The sequence below is a fragment of the Mastigoproctus giganteus genome, chromosome 8, assembly GCF_048544385.1.
Source record: "Mastigoproctus giganteus isolate SK-2022 chromosome 8, ASM4854438v1, whole genome shotgun sequence".
In the NCBI taxonomy this organism is placed as follows: Eukaryota; Metazoa; Arthropoda; class Arachnida; order Uropygi; family Thelyphonidae; genus Mastigoproctus; species Mastigoproctus giganteus.
Genome location: NC_143582.1, coordinates 17,521,467 through 17,534,313, shown reverse-complemented (window position 1 = coordinate 17,534,313; position 12,847 = coordinate 17,521,467). Strand labels below are relative to the sequence as shown.

The 12,847-nt window shown below is 35.6% G+C and overlaps 1 protein-coding gene across 1 annotated transcript in view; it reads right to left on the bottom strand.

Moving 5' to 3' along the window:
* Lrrk (Leucine-rich repeat kinase) overlaps positions 1-12,155 on the bottom strand; it is a 431,475-nt gene extending 419,320 nt beyond the window's left edge. Inside the window, exon 1 of the mRNA XM_090380151.1 lies at positions 12,054-12,155. Within this exon, the coding sequence (XP_090236277.1) occupies positions 12,054-12,155 (102 nt within the window). The remainder of the gene's footprint in view (positions 1-12,053) is intronic.
* Positions 12,156-12,847: the final 692 nt, after the last annotated feature.

The window sequence follows — 12,847 nt, the reverse complement described above, 5'->3', positions numbered from 1 at the left end:
TTCGTATCGTCTGTAAACTTGGACATTAAGCTTGATATACCAGCATCAATATCATTTATAAATACAGAAAATAATAATGGACCCAATACTGACCTTTGGAAGGGTGGTCATTAACCACCCTTCCAAACTTTAAATCATCATCAAACTTTTGAGAACTTCCCCTGTATTCCATATCAATTTCATTAAGGAAAATAAGAAACAGAAGTGGTCCCAATACTGATCCCTGATGGACTCCATTTACTATACTGGTTCATCCTGAATAATGTCCATTTATAATAACATTCTATCTCCTGTCTTTTAGCAAGCCCTTGACCAATGAATGACCTTACTAATAATCCCAATTTTTTCCGGTCTGTATAATAGACTTTCATGAGGAATCATATCAAAAGCTTTCCCCTTCACGAACCCATGCTGTGATCCATTAATGACCCTATTCTTTTTCACCACCGAAGTCAAACTCACTAGTCTATAGTTGCCTATTGTGTCTTTCACATTCCCTTTGCAGACTGGAGTAACATTGGTGCAAAATACAGAGGGAAACTATGCTATGATGACAAGACAGAAAAGGGATCAAAATCAAATGAAAAGGATAGATTCTCCGCTGTAAATTTGTTTGTTGTTTGTTATTTGGTTTTTAGGAGCATTAGCAACTAAGGCCATATTGCTCCGGGATATGCGGTGGTCATTCCCTGACCTTTCCGCATCCTCCATATTTGGTGATGACGGGCTCGAACCCCGGTCTAATCAAGAAGCGTGTGCTACGCACTGCTGCTCCTGCCCACCTGGCTACGGAGGCGCCCCGCTGTAAATCCAGAGGGGGTTGGCAGCTATGACACTCTCTTTGCAATAACATGCACAACAGGTCATCTGTGTTCCAAAATCAGCTGCATACAAATATACAGTAAATTCATGCCATGACAAGGTCTCTTCCCCATAGGCCTCCAATATAGTGGTTTTGTCACTTGCTCATTTGAAGAAATTTAGATTCACTTCCTATCTATGTATTCTTATCTAAGTCCTCTTCAATCAAAGCTGGAGTTAACTGTCTCAGACAGAGTAAATAGGGCTCCCACAAGTTACTCTGGGTCAGTGATATGTCTAAAATCCTACAACAACAACTCTTCCCTAATACAGCCCCGGGTTCCCAACCTCTGGGTTGCAAAGTGTTTTCGGGGGGGGGGGGGGGGGGGGGTTGCCGTGGTTATTTTTAGTTGCAATTATTTTTATAGGAATTATTTTTATATTGCAGTGTAGCCATATTTTCAATATGGCTACACTGCAATATTCTACTAGTGGTTGTAACACAAATTTTTGATAAATGAAAGGAAGTGACTTAAGGTCCACCACAGCAGATACTTAAAAAATATTGAAAGCCAGCCATGTTCATACATATTAAACATTTTACATTATTTTAAAAATTTGCTATGGCGGGCCTTTAATATTTTTTCAAATTTCCGCCGTGGCGGACCTTGATTCACTCCCTAAAAATAAAATATACAAATGCAGTGTTATCATTAGAATAAAATTCTATGTTACAAATAGTAAACTGAAAAAAATATTTACCATGATGCAGAATTCAATATCAAAATTCATTTTTAATCAGTGTCTCGATGTGTGAATAACAGACTGTCGAATACGGACCGTCGAATAAAGGCGAGTTGCTCTCTTAACCGGCGTGAACTTAGTTCACCAATAGCCAACCACCTTTATTTGGCACCATGATAGAAACCAGCCACTTGTTGTCGAGCGCGGGTTAGCTACTGCTTGCATTTTCTAAAATCTAAAGAGCGTTGGTAGGTCGTCATCTGTCCGTGCTAAATCCGTACCCATGGAGAAAAAATTTAAATATTCAGAAGACTATATAAAATTTGGCTTTACCACCTTGATCAGCAATGGCATAGAGAAGCCACAATGCATTTTGTGCAATGTCATTCTCAATGCTGAATCTATGAAACCTTCAAAACTGAAACGTTACTTAGAGACAAAGCATTCAGAATATACTAAAAAGGATTTGGAGTTCTTTCAACCCCATGAAACTGATCTCAGACATCACAGACTTGATCCTACAGGAAGTTTTCAGCAACAGAGCACAGCAGCATCATATGAAGTTGCATTGGAAATTGCCAAACAAAAAAAAAACCTTACACGATTGAAGAAACGGTCATCAAACCCTGTATGTTGAAGATGGTGAAGTTAATTCTTGGGGAAGCCAGCGAGATAGAGATGCGACAAATATCTCTATCCAATAATACTATTCAGAGGCGCATTTCAGATATATCTGTAGATGTGAAAGAGCAGGTTTTGAATGAAATCAAAGTTTCTCCATTGTTTTCTTTTCAAGTTGATGAATCAGAGGACGTAAGTTCATGTTCTCAGTTGCTTGTCTTCGTGAAATATATTCATTCAGATGACATCAAAGAAGAGTTCCTGTTTTGTAGTGCACTTGAAACTACTACAAAAGGTGAAGATATTATGGAGAAGATAAATACTTTTTTTTGAAACTGGAGGACTACAGTGGAAAAACATCTGTGGGGTTTGTACAGATGGAGCACCAGCTATGCTAGAGTCAAAGTCGGGCTTTCAAAAAAGAACTTGAAAGAACTTGCTCCCCACTTGATTCACTAATCAAAATTGTGAATTACATAAAATCTGGAGCCCTCAACACCCATCTGTTTAAAGAACTCTGTAAAGACATGAATTCTGATCACGAGGTTCTTCTTTTATACACTGCTGCTACACTGCTGTCGAAAGGAAATATTGTCAATCGTGTCTTTTGAGTTGAAAGATGAAATCAAGTTGTTCCTGGAAGTGCAAGGGAAACATGACTTTGTGGCTTACTTTAATGATGAAGCTTGGAAGAAAAGATTGCTTACTTAGCAGACATTTTTTACCAGCCAAATAAGCTGAACCTGAAACTTCAGGGAAAGGAAACATACATTATCCAATTTCAAAACAATCTTCAGGCATTTGTATCCAAGCTGCAAAACTGGTGCCGGAAAGTAAATCTTGGAAACATTGCCATATTTGAAAAACTCTGCAGTGTAGTAGAGGAATCTGAAGGTGAACTGGATGAGAATCTGAAGGAGGAGATTACTGGGTACCTTGAATCCCTTGAAAAGGAATTTCAGCAGTACTTCCCTGAACTTACAGAAGAAGCTGCACTGGTACAAAACCCATTCTCTACTTCCCTGAATGTAGCCAGCATTCCTGATGAAGTACAGAATAAATTCTTGGATCTGCAGAACGATTCCTCGGCACCTAATTGTTTTACGAAAAATTGCTGACTCAGTAAAAATTTATATTTAATGAATAATATGCACCAATTTAATTTTCTTAAACTCATTTTGTAGCTTAAAAATAGACAATTTTTTTACAATGATTTAATTTTTTTTTTATTTTATAAATACTTCTAAAACAATGGAGAGTATCCAATTAGGTTTTGAAGAAAGAAAGGCAATTATAAAATGGTATTGGAAATATTAATATGGCAATGAAGTTCAGCATGCTTCGAAATCACGATAGGGAACAAAAGAGCCCACATATTTAACAATTACGCATTTGCAGGATAAATCTGAAAAGCATAGAACCATTCAAAATATCAATAACTTAGCATGTGGCAAGAAGAGGACATCCAGAAGTAATGAAAACGTTGAAGCTGTACGAAATGCAATCTTGTACACCCCAAGAAAACCAACAAGACAGTGTTCACAAGAGCTAAGTTTAAACCATACAAGTGTTTTTAGAATGATGAAGGAATTAAACTTTAAGTCATTTATACTTCGATTAGTGCATGCAATCCAACAATGTGATCTGGATTGACAAATGCAATTTTGTGAGCAGTACATTAAAAAAAATGGTGAAAAACGTGCTTTTCAGGATACAATACTGTGGTCAGATGATCCCACATTTAAAATGAATGGCCATATAAATTGTCACAATTGTGTTTACTGGACCACTGAAAATCCACACTTCATTCTGCAGAAAGATAATCTACCAGGCATTACTGTGTGGATGGGGGCTCTCTTCATGTGGTTGTTTGGTTTTTTTTTTAGGAGCATTAGCAACTAAGGCCATATTGCTCCGGGGATATGCGGTGGTCATTCCCTGACCTTTCTGCATCCTCCGTATTTGGTGGTCATGGGCTCGAACCCCGGTCTAATCAAGAAGCGTGTGCTATGCACTGCTGCTCCTGTCCACCTGGCTACGGAGTCGCCTCTTCGTGTGGAATAATTGGTCCCTATTGATTCAATGGCACTGTTAATGGAAAAAATGATATGGATATATTAACTGATTGTGCCGTACCAAAAATCAGAGACGTGTTTGCAGATACATTGGTGTATTTTCAACAAGATGGTGCACCTCCACATTATCATACAGCTGTGTGCAATTATCTTGACAATGAATTTCATGATCACTGGATAGGTAGTCGAGGGAGTGCTTTTGAATATTCTCCGAGGTCGCCAGATCGTACCCCTTTAGATTTTTTTCTTGGGGATACTTAAAAAACTGGGTTTACAGTCACAAACCGCAACTATTGGAGGAATTTGTGGAGGGCATTTTGAACAATTAAAGTTTTATTGTAATAAAAATTAATGTTTTTTGTCTTCAAAATATCAAAAAAAATTTACATTTGTATATATGTTCATTAAATATAAATTTTTAAAATGTGTATACATAAACTGGAAAGAACTTCAACTGGTTTCACTTTCTCTTTTAACAAAAATTTGATAATACAGCACTGCTCTACACATGGAGTGTGGTGTATGCATTTCTATCTAGGTGATTCCCTAGATCACTCTAAAATCCACATCAATCTTTGCAGTCAGTCATGTTTTTTTTTTTTTTTTTTTTATGTGAACCCCAAACACGAGAGGTATTAGAACCTATAGTACTTAGTACCGTGCTTGGGTTGGAGGTTGAGAAGACGAAAGAAGATATTTGTTGACATTGAACTTGAACTTCTGTAGATTGTAATTTTCAGGAAATATGTATGAAGGAAGGTTGTTCCAGAAAATGGCAGTTGAATGAATAAATGAGGAAGATGAAAAGTTGGTTCTGTGGGTTTGAAGTTGGACAGTAAATGGATGTTGGCTGGTGGCAGCACGTGTTCGGACTGTTTTAAAAGAGAGAGCGGGAATTATAGAAGCCATTTCAGAAGAACAGTGCGCATGGAAGTATCTGTAGAAGAGGCATGCAGCAGAAACAGTACGTCTATGAGAAAGCGAGTGGAGAGACTCTGTTAGAGATGAATCATTAATTAACCTAACTGCCCTCTTCTGAATGGAATCAAGAAGCCTGAGAGAAGTTTTGGGGGCACCACCCCAGATGTGGGAACAATATTCCATGGCAGGGCGGATTTGAGATTTATACAGAGTGAGCAGCTGTTTGGAAGAAAAGTAACGCCAAGAGCGAAAGAGAAAACCAAGTTGTTTAGATGCAGAGGAAGCAATATAAGCCAAGAGAGATTAGAAGTCAGGGTAATCCCCAAAAGAGATATATCATTTTGCCTAGAAATCGGAGTGTCACTAAAGATAAGCATAGGAGCAGAAGAATCCTTTCTGCGAGATATAAGACAAGACTGAGTTTTAGAAGGGTTGAAATCAACTAAGTTGTCTTTGCCCCACTGGAGAATTACCTGAAGATTGGCATTTAAGGAATTGGTAGCAGATTTTCGAGAAGTTGAAGCTGATTGAGCAGGACAAAGTTTCTCAAAATGGAAAGTGGAATGCAATGTGCTATCCTCGGCAAAACTATGGATAGGATTTCCAGTCAATGGAAGAAGGTCATTAATATACAAGAGGAAAAGACTGGGGAAAGAACTGAACCTTGGGGGACACCGGCATTAGTGGAGAAGTTAGAAGACAGAGAGCCATCTACCATCACCCTCAGTGAGCGATCAGAGAGAAAACTGGATAACCAATTACTAAAAACAGTTGGCAAACCATAAGATGGAAGCCTGTTTAGAAGACCTTTATGCCAAACACAATGTATACAGTATTGTGTGTTTAACATCGTGATGGTGTTGTACGACTGGCCACTTTGCAAATATGCAGCAGAAAATTGCCTAGCAAGCACTGTAAAAAAAAAAAAATTGCTGCATTCTTGTCTAGATGATCCTGCAATTCATCTTTTTAACTAGTGACTCCATCATTTTACCTGGAACAGAAGTTAAACTAACCAATCTGTAATTACTCGTGTCACCCTTCGATCCTCCTTTGTGAATTGGGGATACATTTTCACATCTGTGGTCCGTGGGGACCTCCCCTGATGTTGTTGTTGTTGTTGTTGTTGTTTGGTTTTTAGGAGCATTAGCAACTAAGGCCATATTGCTCAGGGGATATGCGGTGGTCATTCTCTGACCGTTCCGCATCCTCCGTATTTGTTGGTCACAGGCTCGAACCCCGGTCTAATCAAGAAGTGTGTGCTATGCACTACTGCTCCTGCCCACCTGGCCCCTCCATAGCCAGGTGGGCCAAGGATGCTCTCATAATTATGGCTAAGGGTTTGCTTACTTCCTTTGCTGCCTCCTTTAATATAACTGGATAGATCCCATCCACCCCAGGTGCCTTTCTTACGTTTAACTTCAACAATTTCTCTTCCACTTTGCTCTCAGTTATTACAAAATCATTAAGCACCCTGCTACAAATTTGATAACCTTCTGCCATTTTCAAACCTTAATAACTCCTCATGTGTGAATGTAGATGCAAAATACTCATTCAGTTTATTTTCTATCTGAGCAGGATCATCAACAGTCGAACCATTGATATCAAGTGGACCAATCAGATTCATCCCCTTCCTTTTAGAGTTTATATAAGTAAAGAAATCCTTGCTGTTTTTCTTAGCATCCTTTGCCAAAGATTTCTCGTAATCTGCCTTTGCCTGCCTAACCTCCTTTATGACCTGAATACAGACTAGCTTATATCTGCCATAGGCTTCTGAGTCACTTGATAATTTATATGCATCCCATGCATTTTTCTTCTCTGTCAAGAGTCTCATTAGTTCATTTGATAACCATTGAGGGCTAAACCTTGAACAATATTTCTTAATAGGTATGAAACTTTTAGTATCTTCCACGATTTATTCCTTGAATGTTTCCCACTTAGAATTTACTGTTGGTAACATCGTCAGATGTGGGGTTGCATACTGAACACCACCACCACTGTGTATTAAATATTAAATTATCAATTAGAATTATGTCAGTATGAATTTTAATATGTGCCAAATATTATTTGTTCTTATTTATCCAATGCAGTGTCACAATAAGAAATGAAATTTTAAAGTGCATCATTTTAAACTGTCTTGACTTTTTCCCAAAAATATTGAGTGTTGCATGCAATGAAATGGCATTCTCATTCGTGTGACTTTTTTTTGCCATACTCACTGCAGGGTTAAAGTCATAAATTTGCCAAGGGTATGTACCACCCAAGTTCGAGAATTTTTTGTGCACCCCCTCCTCTGATCCATCAGTATTTTCTTATATAAAAGACATAATTATACCTAATTGTGATTGTTGGTAAAGTGATGTGCTTTGAAATATACTTAATACAGGATGTCTGAAAAATACAGTGTAAATACAGGGTGTCGTCATTATTATAAATGTACATTACTTTTGACCTGATATGAAATAATAGATGTAGTTTTATTCATTACAAAGAATAACTCAAAAAGTTTGTTTTCCATGTATTGCATAGATCATTGGTGGAAATGCTGTAGTATGTCATAAAACAAAATGACTACTGTTCAAGAGAAAATGTAATGTGTTTTGTGGCTTGCTGCTACAAATTCCCCGATTCGGGTTCAACATAATTGTCTTATTATTAAAAGATAGGAAGGATTCACCAAGTGTTCAACTTTTTATGAGTTGATGGAAAAAGGTATGATAATTTTTTTGAATATGGCCACTGTACAGGAAAAGGTTGAACACCACTGCAGTAGAAGGTGGGCCAGAGCCCATTGGGAATACACCTTGAACTGCTCACTCTTGACCAGCTTCTCCGTATGTGGGACAGGTAGTTGGATAGGTTTTACCAGGTACCACCAAGTTGTAGAATGGTAATCCCTTTAGCTCTCTTAATTCGTGGAGCAGCACTAATTGCCAGAAATGCGAACAGTGCGTACCGAGTTAATTCGCTCCTAATCCGTTCGCTATATGAAAATTTTCTTCGCTCAACGAAAACTTTTTTTTTTAAATGTAACTTCCAAGGGGAATTCAAAATAATTCACAATAAAAGGACTTTGTTAAACAGAGGTCCGACTCAGTAATTTAGAATTATAAAAATGGTTATACAGTTTTATATAATAAATATCTTAACAATAGACAGTTAAGATATTTATTATATAAAATTGCCAGAAATGCGAACAGTGCGTACCGAGTTAATTCTCTCCTAATCCGTTCGCTATATGAAAATTTTCTTCGCTCAACGAAAACTTTTTTTTTTAAATGTAACTTCCAAGGGGAATTCAAAATAATTCACAATAAAAGGACTTTGTTAAACAGAGGTCCGACTCAGTAATTTAGAATTATAAAAATGGTTATACAGTTTTATATAATAAATATCTTAACAATAGACAGTAAAAAATGCAAATTTAGTTAAATAATTTTAAGCTTATTTGAATAGTAGGTAAACGTGAAAAAAATTTACAGAATACAGTATTACAAATTTCGAAGTGCATTGCATCCAAATGCCATACGTCACTGCTAATAAAGGTGCCGTCCCAAAAAAAAAGCACTGTATATATATTCATCAAGAATAATGCAATAGAGAAGTTATATGCTATAGGGGGGAAGAAAATTAAGAATTACAATAACATGAATTATGGATCAGGGTCACTGCTATCGCAAAAGTACCCTACAGCCATAATGTATATATAAAATATTATTAGTATAAAATACAGTAAGTAGTGTTTATGCATAGAAATAAACTAATGAAAATACGGTGTACCCTGGGAGCGAATTCTGTCAGTCTGGCCTATAGCGGTAAGTTCTTGTCATTCGGATTTTCCTTGCCTTTGTCTTTGCTTTTTCTACTTTCATAGCGTTCCACTTACTTCTGTAAGGTCATCCGTGTTCTGTATGCAATACCTTATTAACACATTATGTAATTGCAAACTTGGTATAATTTTATTAAAATTTTATTCAAAATTTAAAATTGATATTACCACGTGGACTTTCGCACGTGTACTTTGACATACAGAGCATGTCGGAAACAGAAGTAAGAGCATTGCTGTCTTTTTCATGATTTTGGTGGATGACCTCTGATGAAGACACAAAAATTATGAAAGACTCTGCAATGCTATCTCCACCTTGGTCGTTTCTTCAAAAAATTCATTTGGTTTACTTTTCTATTGTTACAATTATTTTTTCCGGTTCCTTTCTTCTCCCCTTCGTTCACAATGTATATCACTTCCAGGGTACACCGTATTTTCATTAGTTTATTTCTATGCATAAACACTACTTATTGTATTTTATACTAATAATATTATATATATATATATATATATATATTTTACATAATTATTTGTCTATAATTTGACTATATTTGTCCCTTCAAATGGTGCAGCAGTTATTACTAACAGAGAGGCCAGCATGTGACTTGTTTGCCACTACAATGTTGCAGTTAATTGAAGACAACAGTTTCCTACAAAAAGTGTGCTTGCCTGATGAAGCAACTTTTCATGTCTCAGGACACGTAAATTGACACAACATTTGCATATGGGGGGGGGGGGGTCTGAGAATCCACATGCAGTCTATAAAAAAATGGGTGATAGTCTGAAGGTCAATATGTGGTACGGGCTTCATCACAATCACATTATTCATTCATTTTTTCCTTCTGAAAATGCTGATTAATGGAATAATCTATCTTGACCTTGAGAGAATTATGTGAACTGAGGAATATCAGCTAATTTTTTTTCCCCCAAAAGGGTGAGAGCTCTGCCTCTCTGGCATTTAGCTGTATGTAACACTCTTAATGTCTGGAAAAAAATTGCAAAGCGATTTTCCTTCCTGAAGCTGACAATGCTTTTTGACTGTATGTCGTGATCACAGGAATGAAAATTAAATAGGGATTATTTGTCTTCGCGCATGCATGTAAAGGACCACGAGTCAAAGATTAGATATGGCCGGCGAACATTAACAGAATTCTCATGTAATTTAATTTCAGCGATTTCAGCAATTAATAGTCCCATATAATTACAGTGGACACTAAGTATTTTGGCCTCGTTAAATAAAAAAATGTTTTTCATTAACAGCATAAAAGGCTAATTTTGATGCTGCTAAACGAGAAGCATGAACTGAGGCTGCGTGTTGATTAACATGAAAATTCAGAGGAACCGCGTAGAACCCTGAGAAGACGAGTCGCAATCACCACAAGAAATGTTGTATACTAGGTCAGTTATTTGTGTTGCGAATGAGGAAAGGATTGAGTGATTGTTCAGTATAGAGTGCGTAATTTCCGTATTGGCCTGGCTACAATTTTAAATTCAGTATCTTTAAAGAATCTGTTAAGTTGTTTGTGCCACTGTTCAACATATGGGACAGAAATAAAGTATTTTTTGATATTATTATTGTTGGTTGGTGTATTTTTTGTATTCTATCCTTAGCTTGTACCCTAATTCTGTCTATTGTAGCAAGTGGGTAACCCCTGTTTAAGAATCTGCTGGTTAATATTTGTATTTCTGAGCCCAAAGCGGATTCCGTCGTTGAATATTTCATTGAGAAATTGATTAAAGATAATCGATCTTTTGTAGGTGAACAGGTGATAGCTGTTATAATGCAGAAGCATACCAGTGTTTGTAGATTTATGATATATGTTAAATTGGATTTTATTCGCATCCCGAGTAAGCGTGAAATTTAGAAAATTTAATGATTTAGTATCCATATTCTCCCTCTCCAATGTAAATTTGAGTCTAGAATGAATATTATTAAACGAATGTAAAATGTCTTGGATAATACCTGAGTGGCCTAATATCTCCGATATTAGGCCACTCAGGCTTAATCCCATTGGCAAACCAAAAATTTGTTTGTATACTTTGTCTCAAAAGGTGATATAGTTGGCTTCAACTAAGAGTTTAATTAAGTGAAAAATTTCCTTAATAGGAAGCTTCATATAATTAATCTGTATCGAGTTATTATTTAACATATCCCAAAGAATATCTAATGTGTATTCAACGTTTACATTCATATATAACAATGTAACATCGTTTTGCAATTTTTTTTCATTAAATTAATTTTTTACTTAATTTTTAATTGTGTTACATTGATTTTTAATTGTGTTACATTGATTTTTAATTGTGTTCATTTGATTTTTAATTATTGTTAATTATTTCTTACTTTAAGTAAGATTTTCGATTTTGTTTTAATTTCTGGAGAGTATCATACGGAAGTGTTCTACGTATTCTATTGAGGTAAACTTCTCTTATTCTTTTACAAATATTGATATCAACGTATTGAATGTATTGAGCATTATAGCTCTCGTTCATACTATCAAATACTGTATATCATTATAATAATCCTGACAGGAAAATGAGTTTATGTTATTAACCAGAATAAATTAATTTTTAATTTAAAAAATTACATAATTCTATAATCACTTTTGTCACTACATTGCCCAATACAGCCATTTCACCAGTTTAACATGGTAACAGAGGTAAACAAATCAAAAAAAATATATATATATATTAAGTAGTTTAGGCAATGAATGAGCAGCACAGCTGATAAATGAGTGTTGTACATCGCCATTGTTTCTTAAAATACATAATCAAGCCTGACGGTAGACATTAAAATTTTTTCCACTTAAGACAGAAAAAAATTGAAGAGTGATATAAATAAGAAAACCTATCAGCAGGAATAAAGTTTATAGATTAAATAAATTAATCATTAGCCATTATATGTTGCTTTCAGTCTAACAGCCAAACTACTCCAAGCAAAATGAAGGAACCTGCAGGAAAAGTACTACCTTTCCTACAATGTCTTTTCTAATCTTGGACAAAAATAACTTATCTGTGCAATATAATAAACAAAAATATTATCCCAAGACAACTGTGAAAATAATTACCATTTCACCATGAAGAAGATCTTCTAAAAGTTCGGCATTTCCCCATAGAGCTGCCTGGTGCAAAAGTCTTCCAGGAAAATCTTCATCATTTTCTTCAGACATCTTTCTGCAAAGAATATAATTTTCATTGCAAAATATATTATTCTTGCTTTTTGCTTTAAATTTATATTCACACACATATATGCACACAAATTTAAAGCAGAGAGTAAAAAAACTACATGCATTTTATATTGTTGACTTTTTAACTTTGTTATTTGGACTTTATTTACATTAGTTATAATACTGATTTCATCCTTCCTCACAAGAATAAGGAAGCATAAATCACCAACAGAAACTATTGTATAAATTAAAAAACTAATTACCATGAACCAAATAAGCAAATTGATGCACAAAGTTATGCTTGGCAAGAGGTGTTTCTGTTGCCTGAGTACCATGCCACCATAATGTTTAAAATAAAATAAAATAATACAAATAAGACTCACCTTCAGCAATGCAAACACGTGACCCCTCATTCAAGGAGCCAAATTCCCACCAAAATATCTGCTACTTTCATAATAAAATAAAGGGAATTACCTTATAAAAAAAAAAAAAAAAATTTACTGTTTACACTCCGGGACGACCAAACGGTCAGAGGTTATTGTTATTTGGTTTTTTTTAGGAGCATTAGCAACGTGACCATTCTGCGATCACTTCCAACATTTACCTTGTTGAGAACAATAACGTCATTCATAATATATCTTTTGCTAGTCAATTTCATTAGTTGTTAATCTATTTGGGCTCTTCCATGTCCACTT